General features: G+C 44.5%; 1 protein-coding gene across 27 annotated transcripts in view; it reads right to left on the bottom strand.

Moving 5' to 3' along the window:
* Positions 1–25,884, bottom strand: part of EPB41L2 (erythrocyte membrane protein band 4.1 like 2) — a 194,893-nt gene that overhangs the window by 16,933 nt on the left and 152,076 nt on the right. For 8 of the 27 annotated variants that reach the window (XR_012002662.1, XM_072764271.1, XM_072764242.1 and 5 more), the window contains 9 exons: positions 25,399–25,571; positions 17,667–17,836; positions 12,902–12,964; positions 10,871–11,017; positions 9,442–9,543; positions 5,952–6,116; positions 3,912–3,965; positions 3,141–3,704; positions 1,177–1,299 (listed from right to left, as the gene is read on the bottom strand). Coding sequence is in view for 25 of the 27 variants with exons in the window: in XM_072764271.1 (XP_072620372.1) it covers positions 1,177–1,299; positions 3,141–3,704; positions 3,912–3,965; positions 5,952–6,116; positions 9,442–9,543; positions 10,871–11,017; positions 12,902–12,964; positions 17,667–17,836; positions 25,399–25,571 (1,561 nt within the window). In the remaining 2 variants the exon portion in view is untranslated. Of the gene's footprint in view, positions 1–1,176; positions 1,300–2,907; positions 3,705–3,911; positions 3,966–5,951; positions 6,117–9,441; positions 9,544–9,974; positions 10,038–10,870; positions 11,018–12,901; positions 12,965–17,666; positions 17,837–25,398; positions 25,572–25,884 lie in introns of all 27 variants that reach the window. The other 19 variants (XM_072764362.1, XM_072764353.1, XM_072764373.1 and 16 more) reach the window with 10 other exon arrangements.

Below are 25,884 nucleotides of genomic sequence, written 5' to 3'. Positions count from 1 at the left end.
TCATCTATGGAGCAAGAGAACCGGACTAGGATGGTGTAGACCCACTGATGTGGCTGTCGGCTTATCTCTAGTCGTTGCTGGAATACTTAGGATGAACTTACACGTGGTCACACACACTTTACTACGCGTGCAGCCTTGTGTTCTCTCTGTACGTATATATAAACCCCACACATGTCTCTAATCGGGTTTTAACTTGTCTGCCTTGATACTAACAAGGCAGAAAGTTCTAGAGTTTACCAAGGCAAATATGGAAATTAGTGGCCTAAGCGTATATGTGAAGGTCACCAACACACTCATCTCCCACATCCTGATGTTGACGCAAGGCAATAACCAGGAAGCCCAGAGCCTGAGTTACGGGGAAGTTCCTGTCAAATGTAAGCCATGTACCTGTATCTACCGGGGCACTTACTGTACTCCCGATACATGAGTGCGTGCTCTCCCTCAACAGCTAATCCTGAGAAACCTGTGTTTGCATGGTTCTATGTACACACACGGATAACACATCTAGGATAATTTCGAGGAGTATTTGAACACGCCTACGGTAAACCTTTTGAAAAAGATTTCTGGAGAGGTCAATGATCTGCCATCCCCCAGCACGGGCTGATCTGAGCTAGGACACTAAGCTCCTCAGTTGAGGAACAGTTGTATGGATGTCTAAGCAGTTCCATGTCAAAATAATGAATCAGTATCTGCATAAGGTCTAAATCAAGATCTCAAATTAAGCATATAAATCTGATCGTTACTTTGACCCACGGTATCGTATTTACTAAGATCGACAATGCGTCTTCAGAAAATAATTCTACGTGTAGCAGCAGCACTGACCGTGTGTTACACGTGGTGAGCAGGAGCAGGGACTGCATCTACCCACGTGGAGCTGCAGGGGCGGGCGGCAGGATGAGGAGAACCTCAAGGTTACCGGTCCTCAAGTTAGGTCAGACCCAATGAATTCTGTAAGATGATCTCATTCCCAAGTGTGTACCAGCATGCCCGTCCTTCACAAGCACGTGTACGCTGCCCGCCCCCTCCCCGACTGTCGCGATCTAAGACAGGATATGGCAGGTTGGAGTGCAGTGAAGACACCAGGATGCGCAATGTTACATCAAAGTCAGAAACATGTAAAAACGGACACAAAGCAAGGAAAAGAACTCAAATAGTCCAAATCTAGAGTTTTTGTACCTGTGGAGACTCATATGTGATGGTTTTGGTCTCAGTTTGGACAATAGGGACTTCCTTGGTGGAGATTTCTGTCCTTTGTGAGGCATCAGAAATTGTTACCATCTCTGTTTTTACCACTGGTGGCTGAGGTAGAAAGGAAGGGAAAAATAAATTCTAGACGTCACAAAGTAAGTGTTTAACGGAGCCTTCAAAAAAAATTGTAAAAAAAAAAAATCCAAACACACACTCATGCACAAGAGTTAAGATAAATAAAACAAAAGACACAAGAGAAAAACAGTTTCCTTAAAAAAATCACAGGTATGCGCGTCTGGAGAATCGGCTACCACGATGGCTCCCTAACTAACAGCACACTTCCCATTACCGCCGTCCCATCGCATGTCAACCGTGGTGCACGCAGCGAGACATGCACTGCAGTGTTGCAGCACGTTGTAACAAGATGGAAAAGAGAACCAAACAGAGCGAACTATGTGATGTGACTGGTCTCCGTGTTCCTGCAGCTTAAAGAACCACACGGTGTGTGTGAAGGCTCATGGTCTTCACCCGGCACATCAGCTATGGGGACTAGGGTTTTCCCCAAAAAGACTCTTCTACTCCATCGACAGACTTTCTACTTTGAGTATCTTCCAGTAGCATTTTTTTTTTCACTTACACTGGTCTAAGGCTTGCAGTGCTTCTTCTGCGTTACAGAAGTTAAAATGTTACATCTAGAATTCTCCACCAACATTGCATGATGGCTTTGAACAGTTAAAACATTAAGGAACAGGGTCAGGCCTTTGCAGTGTCCTCTGCTGGGCACGTGCATTTCCTGCACCACAGACCACGCTGCTACCAAAATACTACAGGCACTTGCCTTGAGAGAATATTCCCAAATGTAATTATTTAAAGAGGAACAGCCATATAGTAAACGCAGGAAATAATAGTTCAGAGCGTCCAAAGACTCTTGAAATGTCTTCTCTGAAGCACAAAGTTTAAAATATAGTAAAAATCCATTTAATTATTTCAAGATAAAGTCACTTCGAGATTTTCCAGCCCATCAAAGGGAGCAAATAGTGCCTAAAGATTTAGGATAGTGCCTAAATCGTGGGCATTTGGTTTTAGGATGAAGGAAGTCCAATGGAGGGAAACCCCCACTCAGCATAACTTTGACTCCCCTTTGAGGGACACTCGTACCTCGTGACCAAGACCTAACCTACCAAGAGCCTGGAAAGTTCTCTTTCTTGAAAAGAAAGTTACAACAGTCCTATCCGATATAGATAATCTACAAAACAGACGAAAACTTGCAAATGCCCCAGAATTGAGGACAGGACAGAAGGAGAAGGGTGTCCTCCTATCCACCCGGCTAGCCCTCTGCTGCAACTGGGAAGGAAAATGCTCCTAGCTGGTCTGTACGCTCCCTGGGGCCTAAGGACGGCCGGCACAGTAGTATTCAGGGAATGGGTTGTCGTCACTGCCAGATGCTGACCTCCGAGCACCATGGTCACCATGACCAGCTGCCATTTCTAAAAACGTAAAGCTGAAGGGAGAAGGAACCAAAAAGTGAGACCCAATCACGACAAGAGCCATACGCACACAAGCACGCTGCCCGTTGGTCAGCGATGCAGGTACAATGTGCTAATCAAACCAACAAAGAAGGCATTTAGCACGAGGAGGCGGTGCAACTACTGACAAACCACTGGAAACACCCAGAACATGCATAGAAAACGTCAAGTGTGAAAGGAGAAGGGAAAGCACCCCGGTCGGCTGCTGAAGGCAGGTTTACTGTCAGGTGGTTCCAGGTGCAGTAAAGAAGCCAGACCCCGACCGGAGCCGCGGAAACCCTAGAGAGCAGTGCTCCCGCTTCCTCCCGAGAGCGAGACCAGGGCCTCGTGGGAGCAGCTGGAGGCAGGTCGGGAGGACAGAAGGCAGGTGCTGTTCCCCTGGGGGCCAGCTCTAGAGTTTCGCTCCCGCTCGGGCCTCCCATTTACCTCTGAACAACAAATAATTTGTGGCAAAACATCAAGGTCAACAGGAGACACCTCTCCGTTAACTTTATGCGGCTCGTCCTCTGCGTCTTCGCTGCCGTCTTGCTTAGTGGTGCCTCCGTCTACACGCTTCTCTGCAGGGCTCCCGGGGGCCACCGGGCCTTCCTGGCTCTCGGCTCGCACTGCGCTCACACTGGCACCTGCCTGTGAGCCCGGGCTGCCTTGGGGTGCCGGCGCCTCCCTCTCTACCACCTGGGCTGCTCGGCCGGCTCCTTCCTCCACCTCCTCCTCCTCCTCCTCCTGCTCTTCCCTGATGGTGCCCGGGGTCACGCGGTGGTGGGGCCGGTACTCGCCCACGTCTTCCTCCTCGCTCTCACTGCCACCGCTGCTCTCAGAAGACAGGGAGGTGGAGTCCTTCTGTGTCACGGGCTCCACCTTACGCGTGGCCCCAGGACCACTCCCAGGTGATAGCTCTTTACCATTCAGCTCTTCCGCGATTACTCTTTCGTCTTTCCCAACCTCTGCCTGCTTCTTCTCCTCCACTACATTCAGAGTCTCATGTGAACTCTGTACGAGAAAAAAAATGGATGAGGGAAAACAAAATACATGAATAAATTAAAAAAAAAAACGACGGAAACCAAAGTTAACTGATGGTGGTAGGTTCATGTCATGGAGAAAAAAAATAAAGATGATTATGATGGCTGACTGAAAGGGAAGCGGGGGAGCGGGGAGTCAAACATCAGGCAATGGTGTTAACATGGAAAAGGGGAGAACCTTAACAGCATCACTGGCTCCAGTGCAAGGCCCTTCTGACTCGGGAGCACGTTTCTGCGGAACAAAAAGCAACCGAGGACACAAATCAATAAAGGTTTACACCTCAACACCCACCAAAACAAACACATGACACTGCAGGACAATGGCAAGAATCGACATCCACAAAAATCTTTGCTCAAGGTGACATGGAGGACAATCCAGACAAAATGCAAAAAGTTTACGAAAGGACACAAAACACACAGAACGCCAGCATCCTCCCAAAGACATAAAATGCTGATTGCAAGTCATGCATATCAGCTCTCCTCATTTAGCTGAGAGGGTGGGAAGAGAAAAGGAGTCACACCAAAGCTCACTGAGGAGACGTGAAACTGTAAGACTTTCAAAACCTATTCACTAAATGGTTTTGATTCTAACCAGACGGTAAAGCCTGGCCTGAAACCCCAATCCCTGAGTGGACACAGCATCAATGAGATGGCACCTCTATTTTCTGCTGGCTCATTTAAAAAACAGCTGTAATTGGCAAGATTAGCGCTGGTCTCAGAGAGCTATTAACACAAAGATGTTGTCGTTGCAGAAATGGTTATTAGCATCCCAAGTCACAGAACAGGTTAGCAAAAGGGTATTTTAACGTCAGGGTGGATGTCAATGATAGCTCTAAGTGCTTTCTTCTGGAATTTAGTTTCTACAAACTAGCATCTTTGGAAACTGAAATGAACTAAGTTTATTATCTGAGATGTTTATTCCTGGCCCCTCACCCCACCCCCACATCTAATTCTTGGGAGCAAGTTAAGTAGTACAGTGTTTAAATGTTACTAAATACCTGTCGACCAAATACATGAGTCCTATAAATCACTATGCTTCCCTGTTGATAACGTAGAAACATCCGTGCAAAGGAGTTTTTAAAGCTCACAACATTCCTTAAACTTATCCTGAAAGGTGGGAGGGCTACTTTACACTGATAAAAATAAAGCCAACTTTTTAACATTCAGGTGACGAGGCAGCCTGAGATCTCACCGAATACTAGTTCTGCGAGAGAGAGAAGCCCTGCTGACTCAAGAAGGTATCTCCCTGCTGAACGGAGGGCAGCAAGCCTCTGAACGCGGGGGCAGGAATGGGCCTGGGGACGTGGCCACGGCCCCATGGACTGGAGCTGGCTCCTGCAGCAAGGAGCAGCATCCCCTGTTCTTCTGCACCAGTGACATGGAAAACTGAGCAAAAGGCCCTCGAAGGGAACACTGCGGACAGCACCTATCAGCATCTAGTCGCTCGCTGTGATCTGTGCCGTTATCCTGACGTGCGTGGTAAGGGCATGTTTTCACTGCTCGAAGTTAGTGCCGTGTAAATCGTGTTACCGACAGACAAGAGAGAGATCCTTCCAGTTTTTATTATTGAAAACCCAGAGGTTTCAGATGGTACTCTGGAAAACTCTGAAACCATTTTGGTGAATGCCATTTAACCATGAACTTCTTTATACATAAAGCTGTCCAGTGACCAGAACCTCTCTAAAGCAGACATCCTGTTATTATTATTCCGGGTCAGTAAATTATTACTTGGCCCCAGATGGCCAGATGGGCTCTGCCCAAGTTCAGGGAATCCCTTAGGTCATCCCAAAAAATGAAAATAATTATTTCTCTGGGCGTGGCAGGCACTCCATATTTTCACACAGGAGCAGAATGTTAAAAGCGTGCAGCCATCGGGAGATGCCCGAAAGACATTTAGGCTTTCAAAGCCTTTCCGCCCAACGTACTTCGCTTCCCTTAGTGAGGGCTTCTTTCATACACAGCTCAGGGTCTGGACCTACTGCTTTAGAGGATTCTCTGAATTTAGGCAGACTCTGCGGGTGCCAGGGGACCAACAGCAGGAGAAACATCCAATCTGTAGCCTTCCCTCGTGTCCAAATGCAGTCATGGTTTTTTGAATGTTTCTCCAGAAGGGTTAATTTTACCAACGACAGCACCGGAGAGAGGGGTTCTTAAACATCCCCCCAAAATCACTTTCACATGTGGCTTTCGAAGGCAGGGGAAACAAAGTGAAATGCACCTCAGGCAACTGCGAGGAGGGTGAGGAAGGCCTCTCAGGAGGGGCTTTACGGCTCACAGCAGGGCCCTCGGCTGTCCGGGTGCTGGCTGAGCTGCAGGAGGCGCCCACGCTACCACAAAAGCCCTTTGCACTAAACAAAATGGACGTTATCTCCTCTTCTAGGCTCTAGAGAGGTCAGAGAGGAAGAGCAGAGAATTACCCAGGAGCCAGGATACACGGTGGTGACGAACTGGAAGGAAGGAAGGTCACGCAGACCAGCACCAGGGGCGGCAAGGCCGGGAGGAGACTGCAGGCCCGCCTGGTGCCAGCTCCCCGCCCACACCTGCACCCGCACCTGCTCGCCCGCTCCTGGGGTGCATCCCTGCCACCCGAAGGGCCGCCTCCACGCCACCCCCACCGCGCAGGCTAGGGCCCTCGGCGCCCCACGGCCGTGCTAAGTGTGCCACAGAGAGGGTGCCAGGGTGAGGACGCCTGTGGGCTCCGTGAAAACCCCGCGTCCCTGGGAAACCATGAAGGCAAAGTCACCGTTCCTAGTTCTGGCCCTGAGACCGCTGTCCCCAACCTGAGGGCGCGACGGAAGGCCGGGCGGTGTCAGGGACGTGCGATGCCAGCGGTAAGGAGGCGCTGTAGAGCGGCTGGCTGGAGGAATAGGTGGCCTTTCTGAGGCGCCCCCTGAAATAGGGCAGGAGGGTGAGGAAGAGGGCCCGAGAGGGGACGGGGACATGCAGAAGCGCTCGCGGTATTCGGGACAGGGCAAACATCTTGCGGGTGAACTCAGCTTAGCCGTGATCCTCATAATCCTGCCATCCCTCCGGGTCAGGTGGGTGGAAAGACTGTCCTTCCCATAGGAGTGCTGGGGACTTCAAGTAGGTACCACACACGTAATTACTCAGGCAAGCAGCTTCAAAAGTACCTCAAAACTACACTCTGTATAATCCCTACTGGGCTGGGAACACAACAGGTCACAATCCTTACAAAAGAGGTAAATCTAGTTACTCAATGTAAATGTATTACACTAAATGATTTGGTCTCCAATTTTCTCTCAAAACCATATTCACACTGAAGCCATCCTGAAAGTTCAGCGTATTCCAACACGAACTACTACGGTTCTGGGAGCCAGACTGGCTCAGTGGCAGAGGCAGGAGACTCCTGGGCACACGAGTCTGAACCCTGCACTGGGTGCAGAGATTACTTAAAAACAATACAAAACAAAACTTTAATCTGTAAAACTCCTATTATAGAGATTTAGAAACTTTGGTCAAATTAGACTCCCATGCATAACTTTTTATTTTACGTTCATTAAGGATTATAATTTAAAGGTAATCAAAAAAACCCTACAAAATCAGTAGCAAAATGAAGATGCGGCAAAGAAATTTAAAAGATATTCTGTTGGGGGATCCCCGGGCGGCTCAGCAGTTTAGCGCCGCTTTCAGCCCAGGGCCTGATCCTAGAGACCCGGGGTCGAGTCCCATGTTGGGCTCCCTGCATGGAGCCTGCTTCTCCCTCTGCCTGTGTCTCTGCCTCTCTCTCTCTAATAAATAAATAAATAAAATCTTTAAAAAAAGATATTCCGTTAAGAGTCAAAATGCTAGAGTAGACTTAACTGCTCACACACTTTCAACAAATAGTAGTGGAATGCTATTGGCAGAGGGGCGGGGCGCATGATGTAAGTGGTCCATAAATGTTGGGTGAATGGGTAAACGGATGCGTGTGACTGCAGTTACAACAATCCACGGACGTGCCAAGTAAAACTATTTTCCTGCAGATCCTGGAGGACAAGAGCAAGAAAACAGCAGCAACTCCAACTACAGAAAAACCACTCAGAAGTGTAACAGGGGGTCAATTCCAGATTTAAGTTTCACCTAATAGCATTTTAATGTAACTTCTACGACAACGAGTGAATGATTTCTACCGTAAATGGTTTCTAACAGATGGTACTAAGCCAGGACGGCAAGGAAGATGGTAATTTTCAACGTCTTCACCAACATTCCAAAGTCTCCAATTGCAAAAAGTACATCATTTTAAATGGATCATCAGATGGTGCCATCTGTCTTGCTTCTAGAAGATAAGTTTTCAAAACTATGTAATATTTCAAAGCATAGGATATTAAAACCATCTTACACACAGTCTGACAGGCTCTGGATTTCACACTGACCTTTGAAAGTATATAAATATGTCATTTGGTTTAGCTTTATGACACATTATCTTTCTCATCTGCGGTGCTCTGGAAAGGCTTCCTCTCCGCTCTACCTCCAGTTCCTTGAGGGCAAGGCCTCCTCTTCCTTATTCTGACTCCTCCCCTTGCCCCACTATATGCTCTGACGAAGGCTACCATCCACTGAGGAACAAGACCAGACTCTGGAACGGATAGGCTTTTTCCTTATCACTGATTTCTGCTCTCATTCCCATCCCCCTGGGACTCTGTCCTCATCCAGCATCAGTGGGATCTCTGTCCGACATGTGGGACTAGGTCATCTTCCCGCTTAAGGCTCTGCCATGGGCTTCCCGTCATTCCTAGGATGGAATCCCAAACTGTTAGCGTGGTCTTTAAGATCCAGAGTGGACCTTCTGACCTCTCTGACTTTTCCTAAGCCCTTGTCATGTGAACTTGCAGTTCCTTGCACTAGTTCCTGTCTTGGGCTGTTGCATTTCCTCTTCTTTACACACGGAAGCATCTTCGCGTGTCTGCCTCCTTCTCTTCAGATTATGGTCTCAACTCACGTGCCCCATCTTTCCTGAGTACAATGAGCAAGCAGCCCTCCCAAACTACTTTCTAGCAAGACTCTGTTTTACCTTCTTAACCCTTACTCCTTAGTACTCTAAAAGTTTTAATTAGCATGTCCGCTATCATCTCCCTCACTGGACTCGAAGCACTCTAGTTCCAGCAGAAGACAGGCCAGTCGGCTGGCGAGGCAAAATTAGCAGAGACAGCAGAAGAGGTATGTCAAGGCAATGGAAAGCTAACTTCCTTGGTAATACCAGATATTTCCTGTATGCAGGGAGCACAGAGACCTGAGGGGCAGCTGTGACACACCATTTCTCCCGCTAAATGAAATTCAAATGAAAATTTGTATGGTTTCCAAACGTATTTAGTAAAATAATTACCTACATCAGACATAATTTGTTATTTTAACACTGCCTCGGTGCACACACATGCGTGGTACTAATGGTGCATTTTCACACAAGGTCATGGTTTCCCAGCTGTCATCCACATTCATCAAAATTCGGGGTCATTTATCACCTAAATTGGTTGGTAGGTCTGCATTTCAAATTGTGGATTTTCAAGTACAGTCGTCCTGCAATATGGCATTTCTCACTAATGATCATAGGTTTCCACATAAGGGAATTTGATTTTCTTAACTGCTCAAAAAATCATTTCAACAAAATTTTAGGTGAATACATGGGAAAAAAGGAGTCTCCTATGGCTGTGTACAGAAATGAAAGGAAAAGGGGAAAAGCAAGAGAAGATCCAAGGATGCAAGGTGAACACCTTGTCTGCCTCCTGGACTTTTTCTTCAACTGTCCATGCTGCTGCCATCGGATGCTTCTCCTTCACGGATAAAATATCCTTGAAAAGATGGTCTCCTCTGCTCTATTGTTTTAAACAATAGACATAATCAACAAGTCAGACAAGTACATTACATCTATAGCAACACAAACATTAAACTCTGGGTCAGCAGAACAAACCGGATAAAGCAGCACATAAAGGGAGGACAAAATAGCACGTCATCAGACACGGTTTTTCCAGAAAACACAACACTCTAGAGCTGAATGCTGACATATATTTTCAGAAAATCTGAAAATGAGGATGTAAGCTGTATACAACTTCATGAGACCCTGCTGTTTTCGATCTTAATGTTGTCATCAGTTGTCTTTTCGGTTCAGCAATTACTTTTTGCTTCTGTTCTTGAAGAGCAACTTTTCCTTCACTGTCACAAACTTAGAAATTCAAAGCAACTAACAGCTTTGCCCTTTTTAAGAAAAAGTGAATAAAAATAGCATGGGAGTAACTCAAGTGCGTACATGTTTGATAACATTCAAGCCAGACGAGAGAGAGGGGCGGATGAGTGTCAGGGAAAGAGAGGCCTGTAAAGAAGAGGGGAAAGGTGAAATTGTCAGGTAACACCTTCAGGTGCTTTTTAAAACAGTATTTTCATACAGTATGATCATTATCTTCTCATGTATGACAAATGAGCCCATGAAAGTTCTTAGTTGATAAACAGATTTTGGAGCATCAGAAAAGAGCTGCAGATGAGAATGAAGGGAGATACAGATTGAGAATATACTGTAAAGGCAACAGTTATACTGGTGGGGGGTGGGGGAAGAAATAAACCATGAAAAGAAAGAGTTCAGAGAGATGTTATGGTTGAGAATCCTCTCAAAACAGTAGTCTACATTTCATTACTAAAAACTTTCAGTATTAATATTAAATTGTGTCACATTTTGCAAATCTTCAAAAGAGCTCATTAGTTTTCAAAGCTAAGTTTAACTCTTCATCCTCACAGTAATTATCTTAAAACCATTCTAAATACCATCTGTATTCCTACATCCCTTTATTTAATTATCAAGTAAACTTTATTATTTCGGAAGTCCATAACTGAAAACCTTATTACATATACAACACACGATCAATCTCTAAAAGTCACCCTACATTAAACATTTCATTACTGTTAATTTACTGGAGTATGATAGTGAAATTATTCTGCAACATTTGAAAATATTTTGAAACTCACACAATTTACTAAAAACTATGTCAATAAGTATTATATTGTTAATATTTAGTATTTAAAAAATTGTTAGCAACTACCTTAAAAAAGAAGGGAACACTTTCTAACTTCCTGAGAATCAACAATTAGCAACCTGAGTTTTATTGAAGAGCTGGAGTGAGACATAGAGCCAACAAACAGCTATTGACATACCCCTTGTGTCTGTAGGGACAGAGGTGTGATACGTCGTTTTTCCCATTCATTAGGGCGCGGCTCAGGTGTGGATTCCATAAAATTGCGCTTGAGTTCACTAATGCTAGCCTGATGTCTCAGTATGTCCTCCTGGGCCTTATCGAGGTCCTAGCAATACGTAACGTAATAAAAGGCAGAAATCCAAAAAGAAAAAAAAAATCCCAGCAGGACAAAAATAAAAAAACCAAAAAATAAGACAAAGCAAACTTATGATTAAAAAAACATACTAAAGCAAGAAAAATGCCAAGTCTCAAAAGCCATATTATCACCTATGAATAGTTCATCAAAATTTGAAAGTAGAGCCAATTCATATTTTTTTATGATTCCCATTTTAAAAGGTTCTAATTTATTCTGTTTGGAATTTTTTTAAGAAATAATTACTTCTATTATTAGAAGGAAGCCATGGAATTACTAGTACTCAAAATGGCTAATAACCTTTCTAGTAACTGGACTTAAAATGCAGCCTATGACTTTATTCTTGCAGATTTACCTTTCTCATTGAAGCTCTTACTACAGCTGCATTCTATGAATATAGTAAATCAAGTAAAAATAGAGAAAGGTACTCAGAAGTACATTCAGCCTGATGGGAAAGCCAGATCAAGATCAGAGAGAGAGAGAGAGAGAGAAAGAGAGAGAGAACACCAAGGGTTGACTTTTTTCCAGGAAATTCCAGCAATGGCTTTAATCCTTAAGGAATAAGAATAATGGCTTCCAGAGGCTAGTCCTGTGTGGCCTCTCTATAAAAGAGGGAACCCCGTATACTGGGTTCCTGTACTTGCTGAGCACGATTGTGGGGCCCAGCCACCCCACATACCGAATGGTCCTCATATAGACAAGGACGCAAGAAAACGACCAGGTCAATTTTCCTTGGAATGGGCCCCGACAAATGGTATTTGTGGGAATTTTTAGATTGGCCCTGATAAATAGTATTTGTGGGAATAAAAAGTAATTAGTGTTCAGGAGACAGTTTTAAGTGAGTTTTCAATGCTTTCTTACATTTCAAAATCATGGGGCCACCTGTGGATTATAGCTTTCATTCCACTCCCAGAGGAACAGGTCATGCATCTGATAAAATTAGATCTTCCACATTCATGCACAAGCATAGTAGCTCCTCTTGGAGCTTCTATAGCCATTTGCAAAAACTCATAATAATCTAAATCTCTTTGCATGGCATGGAAAAATGACTGTGGCTTGAGATCAGGCACATTTCTTGCATTTGTTCAAAGCAATGTTACACATATTACACTTTAGAGCATTTTAGTAAGTTATGCAAAATACATTTCCAATAGTTATCAAAGCTGCCAAAAGCAACCAGATTAGTCAGATTACTGAGAATTGCAGCTCTCTACTCAATACATCACCGTTTTACTAAAGGGGGAAAAATAACAACAAAAAGTTCTCGCGTGACACGGGGAACATATTTTACACATCTAATCGGTTGGGGTTTTTTCCTCCTCCTTTTTTCTCACTTTCTTTTTAATCCAAACAATCCCATTCATCAACATTTTCTCAAAGGTGATACTTTAAGTGGACCACATTCTTAATTGCATGGATTTAAGCAACGCTGCCGCCGAAATTGTGAGCAGAGACTACCGTCATTTCATGCCAGACCAGCAAAGCTCTGTTCCAGTGAGTGTATGTGAAGGATGGGATGTTACTTCAGATTCTACCCCACGGAGATAACCCATTAGGAGTGAAAAGATTTATCTGTAGAACTTCAAGAGTAACAGATAAAAATTTCACTAGTTTGATTAAACAGAGCGTCTTTTTTCCCAGCTGTCACTTTGAGAACTTCTAGCGGATTTATTCCTACCTAAGCCACTTTAAAGGAATGGAGTCGGACTGCTCCCATGCACTCCCAAGCTGAACTGTCCCCCATGCATCTCATGCAGATGTGCTCGAAGGAAGTTGCCAGCCAGCCTGTGCGTGACCTCCCGTCCACAGCAGCCTGGCAGCCATTAGGACAGAGTTGTTTTCTTGAATTATACAAACCTCCAACATTAAATTGCTATGTCTGACATAAATATTATCCCCTTCTACTCTCAAGGAATTTTTCTGTGAAATTAAATCACACACAGGGGGGAAAAGGCAAATAAACATAATTGTATCAATCAGCAGGCACCAGAAATGACCCAGAGTTGGACAGCCCAAGACATTAAAATACAAGAGGAATAAAAATCTTAAAAACCTAAAGCCACAACAAGCAAAACTCACATACGTATCAGTCCTGAAAGTGCATTACCCCATGCACATTACACGCGCACAGATACACAATGGCAAGCAGCAGCCATCAGGTATTTAACCCGGGGCGGGGGGGGGGGGGGGGGGGGGAATATCCACCTCCTTCAGCTACGTCTCCTCTTCTTCCATCTTCACCTGAAAGTCATACAGCAAACGGCCAGAAAGAAGGGGCGTAGCAGTGGGAACCCTACCCACTGATGCAAAGACGTTATATTTGAACCAAAATGGTGAACCAGCATTACCAACCTTTACTCTTTGGCCCTCAGAAGATGCAGAACATAAAGCCACTTGGGTCTTTCTTCACCTATAGTGTCACACAAACGGTGGAAGGGATCCTTTGCAAAGGTGGAATGGAGAATGGAAGCTTCACTCTTTCTCAGTCCCTAGATCATGTGCTGCTTTTGTATGTTTTCACTCAGAAGTGAAAATATAAGAGTGTAAAAATGGCATAATTCCATCTGTCCTAACGTGAAAGGTCTAAATCAACTGGGCAAGAGGACAAAGTAGAATGATGAAAAAATGAAAACCAAATTTTACATCAGGGACAAATATTCACCTATAGTTCAGTTTTTTAACATAGATTTATTTCCTTGAGAGGAAAACTGATTTATTTTGCTGCTTGCACATTAAAATTGTATTTAAAACTACTCCTATTTGATGGCCACTTTTCTTTCGTAAAATTCTTTAAATAAAAATAGTTTTTCATGGTTGGGTAATTCTCAGTATCTAATGACCCAACCCAAAAGGAAAAAAACAAAAACAAAAACCCACAACCCTGTAAATTTAAAACTAACTCATGGAGAGGAAAAGCACACATAAGGAATAGAGTCAACAAAATTCTAATAACATCGTATGGTAACAGATTATAGAATTGTCAAATCATTAGGTAATAAACCTGAAACTAATGTTAACACTGTATGTCAATACTTCAGCAAATTAAAAAAAAAAAAAAAGCATAAATCCTGGTAACCACTCAAAGAAAAGGAAGAGCAAGAAAGAAAAACAATGATTCTGAGCCCAAAAGACCATAGTTAAACTTTCACATGTTAATTTATAGCAGAATCATACATGTTCCTTTTCTCCTTACTGGAATGACGGTGTCAAATCTGAGAGTTCAAAAATGCTTTTTTTTTTTTTTTCCTGAAACCAAGTATTTTTGAGGTAAGCAGGGAGCTCAGAGTATCTTTTTATCAGAAGGGAAAAATAAGAGCTACCCAACAATCTATTAAGGATTGTGGTCCAATTCCTTGGTCAATACTTAATTCTGCAACATGCCAATCTTTGGCATTCTTCAGGTAACCTTTAGGAATAGTGGTTTCTCCCACTATGCCTAATCATATAGCATGATCTTCACATTTTTCTTTAGGTTTGCTCTAAATTCTGACTTTCTCTACGTATGGACAGTACCCACAGGATAAGACTTGAAGTCACCAGACCACATTTAGCAAAACAAAACCGTACTGCACATGCTAGCACCAACCTAGCAGTGCAGAGGTAGCCCTACACAGGGGTAAAAATGCTCAAACCAGACACCTAATCTGGAATAAAAGGACACTAAGTAGCCCAACCTTAGGGCAAATCATCCAAATTTTCAAAAAGCCACGTTTCATTTTTCATAAGTATCTCTTAACAGAGTGGTATCTTCCTTACAAATACCTGACACTCTTTTATAAAACTACATGATTTAGAGATTTGAAAAAAAAAAAAAAAAAACTACCTGAAACTCATCCGATTCCCAAATGCTACAGTAACAGGGAGACAAGGAATTTCTGAGATTAGACCTATAAATGTCAGGAGTAAAGGTTACAGATTTATCCTCATAAATGCAAGAATGAGCTTGGCTTTCTAATGAGAAATAACACTAAGGAGTTCTACTCATATACATCAATCACAGTTACGTCCACGGAATCTTAAATTCCACATTGAGACAAGTTTCCATCTGAAAGGAGCAGCATTGATTGATACGATTGATGTTTGTCTGCAAAACAAACAGACCCAATACGGACTGTTAAGGGCAACACAGGTTTCCTGTGTTTTCTGTTTTGTTTTGAAGACCTAGTATGATCGAGATATTTACAAAATAATCCTGTAACTTTGCTCTCAACTTCAAAGGTGTGGACCTGGTCAGCGGCAGTCAACGAAGAGGAAGGGCTTATTTACACGTATTTCTCATGCACTAAAACACTGTATGCCGCAACGTGTGGACCATACTATTTTGAGGGTAATCAGTGGTGAATTTATGCACATGTTTACACTCTACAGTAGGGAGGGTAGAAGATGTCATGTTGTTGGCCCCACAGGTTAAAGCTTATGTAGGAGTGCCAGCAACTGCTTCCTCTTCCTCGGTTTTGTCGTTCAAGTCACGGTCACAAGAAACGTTGAAGGAAGTGGCCTTAGCCTCCAGGTAGCAGAGGGACAGAGCCAGAGGAAGGGCAAAGGTGAGAGAAAAAGGCACGGACTGAGAAGCAGAGAGAAGCAGCCCGAAGATGAGGATGAGCGAAGGAAGGAACGAAGGGGAGGTAATAGGAAGGTAGTGCTGGACGTCGGCAGGCAGGAAGGAGACCCAGACTTTGGGGAGGCTGGGGAAGGCCAGATACCCATCTTCATCGAGAAGCGAGGGGAAGCTAGGTGGGAAGCATTTGCAGAAATGGAAGGAAAAATACCCAAATTCGGAATCCTCAGGGCCAGCCTCTTTGAGAGGCTGCTCACGGGTGGGAGGACAGTCGGGCCGAGGAGGGGCTGCACCAAGACCCAAGACAGAGTCAAGGGGGGTGACATCACCGTCTCCCTGCTCTGACGGGTCACCTGTGGAGGGCAGCTCTAAGCTGTCTAGCGTGATCCGGTCGGCCTCCCCAAAGGGGTCTTCCTCAGAAATGTCTGAGAGCAAGTCCCTCTCCGGGACTGGCGACAGGTTTGGGGAAAGAGATGAGACACAGCGAATGAGTGGGGAAGGCGGGCACATGGACACAGGCTATTGTCGGCAGCAAACCCATGATTGAGTGTGAAGTCGCACAACACACACGTTCAAAGGAGAAACACAGGCAAGAGAGAAAGAAAAGAAATGGGCAGTTAGTGAAAGCTTGTACTCCTGCTGTTAACACAGCACAGTTAGAATGTGAATGACCCACTTCTAAAGAGAAAGACTGGACTACTCTTCGCATGAAATTTATAGCATAGATTGATTTAATTATTATTTCCTGACTGGTTGCGAATAGATCCAACGAAACTCAAAGAACATTCCTACTTTTAAATCTGGCTGCTGACAAGCATCAAAAGCATTAGCGGAAAGATCAGCTCACCCAGTCATTAGCCGAAGATAAGCAGAATTCCTGTGGAATGTCAAGTAACTTTTTAAAAATAACTACCTGTATCGAATAAATGAGGCAAAATGGTACGGAGACTCAGAAAGGCTGAGCTCTCTCGTGTTTTAGATGTAAGCGGTCTCCTGGGCGCCTCATTAGCCCAATTACAAAAGATTCTGACAATTCTTCAGTAGGTGAAGGGTATCCTGGTCATGATTTGTTATTTTTAACTGCATGATTTTTCAACCAAATAATTCTTGCTGGTATGACGGTCCCAAACTCTTCAGCAAACGCATTGAGAGGACTTGATGGCAGGAGTCTGGGGCGTCAGGCCCGCATGGTCCCCAAGCCCTCGTCTACGCTGACAAGTGGTCAGACAGGGCTCCCTGAGCCACGGGCAGGTCCTTCATCTACTAGGTCCTCTACAGACTCATGTCGCAGGTCTTTACAGTTTTCAAAAGTTAAAATTTAGAAAACACTATAAATCTATTGCAAAATGTCATTTCCTCCTCGTATTCACTTTCAATGTGATCTATAAAAAAAAGTGCTTTGTGCGTATACAGAAGAGATGTGAGGAACTCAAAGCCTTCATATCAACCTGTGAGTGACTTTACTTTCCTAAGGTAAAAAGGCATCGTAAAATAGTGACAAATTTGAAAACAGTGTAAGTTACTTCTCCATTCACCACACTTTATGCCCCAAATAATGAGCTAATAAGCAACACACCATCTTCTCATTCACTATTCACAAAACAATCAGGCTTTGCTTAAGAATTTCCTCATCAGTTAGAAATTAATGAAAAATAACATTTTTCATAAAGACCATATTTGTTCATGTCAAAAAGAATTTAAGACAACGTTATTAAAATACTCAAGGCAAGCTACAATTTAAAATTTACTTGTAACCAATATAAATTTCGAAACACCACAGCTCTTATAATATAGAGATTTAACTAAAAAAAAGAATGATTTTGAAGACAGTCAAAAATGTCCGGCCACTAAATTACTTGTCTGCGTTAATATAATCTACGTTGAAGTATTGTGCTTTGAACAAGAATCAGAGAACAGTTAGAGACCCTGTCCAAGCCAGTGGGAGCCTACAGCCTGGGAACCCGTATCACAGACAACAGACGCTGATGCCTGCTTAACAACACACGCAACAGCCTCTCATCTAAGGACACATTGAAAATCAGGTTTTCTGCTAGTTTACCATACCTTTCCTTCAACGAATTGCACGTGAGGGGCTTTGGCCGGGCTTCGGAGGTCCCTGGTGCCGTCCCCATCCTGCACGGCGGCAGTGCTGTCCACCCCGGGGCCGGCGGGCAGCTCCCCAGCAGCACTGGGAAGGTCCTTCACAAGGCCTGGTTCCACGACGCCCAGCGGAGCTAGGAGAGAAGGGCACTCGGGTGACGGGGGCTCGTGTCCTGCCCACCAGGGCTGCAGGCGGCCCGACGGAGCGTCCTAGAGCTCAGAAGACGGTTCTCGCACTTTCACCGGGTTCTTTTTTTTTTTTTTAATTAATTTTTATGGGTGTTCAATTTACCAACATACAGAAAAACACCCAGTGCTCATCCCGTCAAGTGTCCCCCTCAGGGCCCGTCACCCATTCCCCTCCAACACCCGCCCTCCTCCCCTTCCACCACCCCTAGTTCGTTTCCCAGAGGTAGGAGTCTTTATGTTCTGTCTCCCTTCCTGATATTTCCCAACATTTCTTTTCCCTTCCTTTATATTCCCTTTCACTATTATTTATATTCCCCAAATGAATGAGAACATACACTGTTTGTCCTTCTCCGATTGACTTATTTCACTCAGCATAATACCCTCCAGTTCCATCCACGTTGAAGCAAATGGTGGGTATTTGTCGTTTCTAATTGCTGAGTAATATTCCATTGTATACATAAACCACATCTTCTTTATCCATTCATCTTTCAATGGACACCGAGGCTCCTTCCACAGTTTGGCTATTGTGGCCATTGCTGATAGAAACATCGGGGTGCAGGTGTCCCGACGTTTCATTGCATCTGAATCTTTGGGGTAAATCCCCAACAGTGCAATTGCTGGGTCGTAGGGCAGGTCTATTTTTAACTCTTTGAGGAACCTCCACACAATTTTCCAGAGTGGCTGCACCAGTTCACATTCCCACCAACAGTGTAAGAGGGTTCCCTTTTCTCTGCATCCTCTCCAACAGTTGTGGTTTCCTGCCTTGTTAATGTTCCCCATTCTCACTGGTGTGAGGTGGTATCTCATTGTGGTTTTGATTTGTATTTCCCTGATGGCAAGTGATGCAGAGCATTTTCTCATGTGCGTGTTGGCCATGTCTAGGTCTTCCTCTGTGAGATTTCTGTTCATCTCTTTTGCCCATTTCATGATTGGATTGTTTGTTTCTTTGCTGTTGAGTTTAATAAGTTATTATAGATCTTGGAAACTAGCCCTTTATCTGATAGGTCATTTGCAAATATCTTCTCCCATTCTGTAGGTTGTCTTTTAGTTTTGTTGACTGTATCCTTTGCTGTGCAAAAGCTTCTTATCTTGATGAAGTCCCAATAGTTCATTTTTGCTTTTGTTTCTTTTGCCTTTGTGGATGTATCTTGCAAGAAGTTACTGTGGCCAAGTTCAAAAAGGGTGTTGCCTGTGTTCTCTTCTATGATTTTGATGGACTCTTGTCTCACATTTAGATCTCTCATCCATTTTGAGTTTATCTTTGTGTATGGTGAAAGAGAGTGGTCCAGTTTCATTCTTCTGCATGTGGATGTCCAATTTTCCCAGCACCATTTATTGAAGAGACTGTCTTTCTTCCAATGGATAGTCTTTCCTCCTTTATCGAATATTAGTTGACCATACATTTCAGGGTCCACTTCTGGGTTCTCTATTCTGTTCCATTGATCTATGTGTCTGTTTTTGTGCCAGTACCACACTGTCTTTCGGTCTTGATGACCACAGCTTTGTAGTACAACCTGAAATCTGGCATTGTGATGCCCCCAGATATGGTTTTCTTTTTTAAAATTCCCCTGGCTATTCGGGGTCTTTTCTGATTCCACACAAATCTTAAAATAATTTGTTCTAACTTTCTGAAGAAAGCCCATGGTATTTTGATAGGGATTGCATTAAACGTGTAAATTGCCCTGGGTAACATTGACATTTTTACAATATTAATTCTGCCAATCCATGAGCATGGAATATTTTTCCATCTCTTTGTGTCTTCCTCAATTTCTTTCAGAAGTGTTCTATAGTTTTTAGGGTATAGATCTTTTACCTCTTTGGTTAGGTTTATTCCTAGGTATCTTATGCTTTTGGGTGCAATTGTAAATGGGATTGACTCCTTAATTTCTCTTTCTTCAGTCTCATTGTTAGTGTATAGAAATGCCATTGATTTCTGGGCATTGATTTTGTATCCTGCCACGCTACCAAATTGCTGTATGAGTTCTAGCAATCTTGGGGTGGAGGCTTTTGGGTTTTCTATGTAGAGTATCATGTCATCGGCGAAGAGGGAGAGTTTGACTTCTTCTTTGCCAATTTGAATGCCTTTAATGCCTTTTTGTTGTCTGATTGCTGAGGCGAGGACTTCCAGAACTATGTTGAACAGTAGTGGTGAGAGTCTTTCACCGGGTTCTGAAGACATTCTGAGCTTTCACCTGTCGGCTATAGCCCTCGGAAGGCGAGGCTGCGCTCGGGCCTGGCCAGCAGGAGGAGCCCCGAGACCGGCCCGGAGCTGCAGCCTGCCCGCCGCCCCCCTCCCCTGCCCCACGGGAGCCTACCGCTCTCCAGGACACTGAGCCATCCGCTTAAGCTCTCAGGTTTTCCATAAAGGAGGCTCTCAGCTGATTACCATTCAGAATTTTGACAGGACCATAAAAGTAGATTTTTTAAAAAATATTTATTCATTTACTCAAGAGAGAGAAGGAGGCAGAGACCCAGGCCAGGGAGAGGCAGGCTCCCCGCAGGGGGCCAAGGCGGGACTCCACCCGGGACCCGGGGTCATGGCCTGGGCCAGAGGCAGGGGCTCCACGCCGAGCCCCCGGGGGCCCTAAAGTCGATTTTACGGAGTAAACTGTACGTTTCCTAGTTCTCAGCTTTCGGACCTGGTCGGTGCGTCGGCGCCACCTGCTGTGCATCAAGCACACGCTCCGTCCTGCCTCCTGACCTGCGGCACACACACACGGGCCACACGCGCAGGGCACACACACGGGGCCCACGCGCAGGGCACACACACGGGGCCCACGCGCAGGGCACACACACGGGGCCCACGCGCAGGGAACACACACAGGGCCACACGCTCAGGGCCCACACACACGGCCACATGTGCAGGGCACACGCAGGAGCACACGCGCAAGGGCACACGCACAGGGCACAGGCAGGGCCACAGGCAGGGCCGCACGTGCAGGCACGTGCGCAGGGCCACACATGCAAGGGCACACATGCAGGGCCACATGCACCGGCCACACCCACAGGCACACATGTAAGGGCACATGTGCAGGGGGCACATGCACACGCCACACGTGCAGAGCCACACATGCAAGGGCACACGCACAGGGCACATGCACCAGCCATACGCTCAGGGGCATACACGCAGGGCACACACGCAGGGACACACGCACCTGCCACACATTCAGAGGCACACATGCAGGGGCCACACGCAGGGCACACATGCAGGGCACATGCACACAGGCCATAGGCACCAGCCACACACGCGCAGGGCACATGCACCAGCCACATGCAGGAGCATACATGCAAGGGCACATACGCAGGGGGCACATGCACACACCACACACACAAGGGCAGAAGCACAGGACCACACGCACTGGCCACACACTCAGGGGCACACACACAGGGCCACACACGCAGGGCACACGTGCAGGGCACACGCACATGGGCCACAGGCACCGGCCACACACATGCCAGGCCACACGCACAGGGCACACGCAGGGGCACAGGCACAGGGCACACGTGCAGGGACTGGCCTGCCAGGTGCCGGGTCCACCTGAGGCCGCATCACCTCTCAACAAATGCAGGTGGGGAGGAGTGGCGATGAGGTCGCTGTCCACCCGGGGCTTCCCCCCAAACCGCACCCACTGAGGCGACTGCACCTGCGTGCAAAGTGCCTGCCCGGCAGGTAAGGTCCACAGGCCTCCAGGCCACCTGGGGCGGGGACATACAGGCCTTTGGGCAGCCAGCGCTGGCGGGCGGGGTGTAGGGAGGGGGATGGGGAGGGGTCAGGATCCCCCAGATTGAACTGCAGAGGCTCCAACCTCATCTATTACACAGAAAACTTCTTGTCCCCTGTCCCCTCCATGTCCCAGTCCCCTCCACATACCCTGTCCAAACCTTCCTTTACCACCAACCTTGCCTTTTTCACCAGATACCACACGGAGGTCTCTGGCCTTCATCCCTCGATGCCATCCAGTCCCACTGGATCTGAATGTAGCCAGTGCTTTCTCCTCTATTTTCCCCATCCAGGTCCATTTTAAGGCCTCCACAGTCCATAAGTACTCACACTTTTGAAAACCCACACCAAAAGTCACAAAATGAACTCCCATCTTACATGAAGTATAATTATTTTCCAGAGTGTTTTTCTTTTTTTTTTTTTTTAACTTTTGAGATTTTAATGATTTTCCCTGGAAAATCTAGGACTATGAGTAACTCCTACAATTATGATTTCAAAGCACCCATTACACATGCTCAAATTAGAGCAAAATGGGAAATCTGACCTAGAAATGGCTTTAGATGTAAGGGTATCAAAATGTTAACAAAGATCAAATTTAAAGTTCTATAATAAAGTTGACAAAATAATCCTTTGTTTTGCATGCTTTAAATACTTTAATTTCCCTCTGTGTGTGTGTGGGGGGGGGGCAAAGTTGTTTGGTTTTTGGTTTTTGCATTTTGAAACAAATAACCTTTTTTTAGGTCTTGACAATTGCAGAGCCCTGAGAAGCCCAGAGGCCCCAGGCACTGAGCTTATGGTGCAAACGGCTAAGTGGCCTAGTATCATCCAAGGCAAGGTCACCATTACTGTCACCTGCAGTCTTCCTACCCAGTCCGCCTGCTTCCTGTCTAGTCCTATCGATCATTCTCAACATCGCATCAAATGATTTTTTTAAAACAGCAATATCGTGCATTTACATACTTGCATAAGTGTGCACGTGTGTGTAACACATTCCACAGCACTAGAATAATCATCGTATTTCTTTCTCCTGGGCTGCAGCCCCTCTCTCCCCATATGTGCAAAGCCTTCTTTCTGTTCCTGGACTGTATCAAGCTCTCGCTAATCCTATAACCTGCAGACCTGCTGCTCCTGCTACCTGAAATGCTCTACTCACGGCTAGCTCCTCCTCATCCTTCAAGTCCCAACCAAAATGCCTCTTCCCCAGATGGGCTTTCCTTCTCCCACAGCCCGATCGAAGGTCCCTGCATATTACATACTCCATTTTCAGGAAATCATCACGGTCTCCCCTACTGGCAAATGCATCTTAGCTGTTCTCTTAAATGACTGACTTGCCTCCTTTTTGATTTGATTTTCCAATCTCAGAATCCCACTGCTCTAAAAAAGACTTCTAGACTGATTTTTATTTTAGGTATCACATTGATTTTTAGGTTGCAGGCAAGCACTGGAAGATTGATTTCAATTTGTCAAACCTTAAAGTAAGGAATATTTATGGATGTAAATTAGCCTTACACATGTCAACAACAACAACCAAAATGTATCCTGATGAGGAGTGGTGGTGAAAGTCAAGTTCAGTACCAGGTTACAGCCTCGCTTTGCTCCGGGATGGAAAAACTATGAGCCCTAACCAAATAGTTCACTGGCTGTCTGGTCATGTATTGGCATGACAAGCCTTCTATTTTTCACAATAACACAATAATCCTTTTGATGACTTGCCCATCTGATGAATTACAGTGTCCAAAACACAAAAGGAAAAATAATGGATCACTGTGCCATGTTTGTTGCTTTTGCTTGTAAAAATCATTGTTTCAGATACAGACCTACTATAACCCTCTGCACTAACTGCTCACACAAGATGGTGGGTTTCCTCGAGTGGTGTTTATATATGTCAAAAGGACAGGACTTTACCGCTCTTTCTAAACTCTAGAATTTGCCATGTAGGAGTTATAGAGCCTCAGAGTTTAAAACAGGCTGAAACAGACCATTTTCCAGAAAGGGGAATGACTTCTCTCAGGGCGTTAGCCAACAGTGAGTACAGTTATTCAGCACATACATAAACTCCCGTGGTAAGGGACAAGGCTTGTGAAATATTTCCATGAGTGGGCAGGGCACATGGTTCACATTTACTGGAAAAAAGTGCTCAGTTATTGATGAGCCAGATACACTGGCAGTTATCAGGCATTAAAAATCCACTACGTTACCATTTACGTTACCGCATTTGGAAATGTGGACATTTATTTGAACCACATTGTAGGATCCCCTTGTACATATGTCCCCTCAAAACTATACGGAAGATTCTCCAGAATCAAGATTTAACCACTATATATACAAAATGCCCACCAATGAATCCCTGCAACTATCTCTGTGTGTCTGCCTGGATGACTTTTCCAAGTTTATTCTGGGAAAAATAGAGTGTCAAGCCTTCATTAATGAGGGAGCATCTTTAGCATCAGACCCGTAAACACAGAGACCTGACGGCTGCCAGAGAGAAATGGGGCAGTGGATGGGCAAAGGGCAATAGGAGACACAGGCTTCAAGAAGTCATGGTGATAAAAGGTACAGAATAGAAAACACAGGCCACGACACTGTATTGTAATAGTGTTGTACGGTGATGGATGGAAGCTTCACTTGTGGGGAGCACAGCGTAACGTACACAGAGGCCGAATCACTATGCTGTACCCTTGGAGCTAACGTAACACTGTTAGATCAACTATACTCAAAAACTTGTGTGCGTGTGTGTGTGTGTGTGTGTGTGTGTGTGTATAAACATATAGAAAGAGTTTTCAGTATATGAGAAAGAGCATGTTTATCTATTAGCATATCTGTTTCGGCTACTTAAAATAGAAGTTGCTTTAGTTCATATTCCAGAAAAATGTCAGAAAAGAAAGTTTTCGATGATCAATAGTAGTGAAACAAAGTTTTAGATCTGTTATTGCTAATTCTGTATATGTTTTGAAATTAATCAACCAAAAAATGTTGGAAAATTACTTCTGAGAGAAAGTCATTCACGTCAATTACCTTCTAGGCAGAAAGTAAAATGAAGTCTAAAATTAACTTTAGCTCCTTTACAGAAAACCTGCTATTAACTCAAAATTAGTGTAATAAGATACACATAGAGGGGAAGGAACCCGAATTTATTTCCATATGTAAAATATATAAAACTACAAATAGGTAGCAAATTAGAATTCTAATAAAATAATACACAAATATATACATTTATCTTCCTCCTCTTCCTCCCACCACCTTGGCTGACCGAACTAATGATTACACTGTATTTCCTTTTTTGTTAAAGCACTACATTGAAACTAATCCTTGGAAGTTGTGGATGGGTTCTCTCATATGCTACGAAGTTTGGTAAGCTTCAGTGAGAGTTTTTAAACTCATAAAATTAAAACGTTTTAAGTTCCGTTCAATAAGGGTTCTTGTATTATCGTGCCAAAACTCTTAGAATTCCACTTTTGCCAGTAATTAACAAGTTCAAGAAATTAAGACGCATAAAATACGTCACAAGTCAGATCAGTAACGATATGTTTGTCCAACATTTTATCCACGAGAATTCCTAATATTTGTGTGCACTGACAGTACAAAGAAAATTTAGATTCAGAATGACAGCTTCAAAACACCATAAAACTTTTCTTGTGAGTAGAAGAAATACCACTTTATTTACTCAGGAAAAATAGCTATCCCTCTAGGATATTTCTGAGAACCTCATTAGGTAGATCAACACTTTCTGATCCCACTGGATTAGAGAAAGATTAAAGGAATCCAAACTATCATAAATGTGTTTACCTCCATCCAGACTCCTGGAGACCCGCTTGCTGGAGGTACGCTCAAAGTGTGGCGCTGGCCTGTCAATGAGGGTGCTTGCCTGGCGGGTCTGGGCTTGGGTGCGGCCGCTGTAGCGGAACTTGGACCCCAAGGTCAGGAACTTGGCCTTTGGTGGCTGCTCTGGAGACACAAGCCTGTAGGGAGAAACAAAGAAATGAAATAGGAGCCTTTATGAGTTTTCTTTTTTTTAAAAAAAAAATGTTGAAACTTTATATTTTAATATCCCATTTTACTAAGTAAGATTACTCAATTTAAAGAGCAAAGGGCTTCCTAAACTTTCTAATGAAAAAGAACATTTATAAACCCTCCTACATACAGAGCTTTAGGATAGTGATAAGATGACTAAATCCACATTCATGCATTCACGAGTAATACGTTCTCCTCAACCTGAGCAAAAGAGCAGCTGTTCTCAGTGTATATCAAAGGCTATTTATTTGTATTAGCTTA

This window comes from Vulpes vulpes, chromosome 1 (genome assembly GCF_048418805.1).
Source record: "Vulpes vulpes isolate BD-2025 chromosome 1, VulVul3, whole genome shotgun sequence".
NCBI classification, from domain to species: Eukaryota; Metazoa; Chordata; class Mammalia; order Carnivora; family Canidae; genus Vulpes; species Vulpes vulpes.
This window is presented reverse-complemented; position numbering and strand designations above follow the sequence as displayed.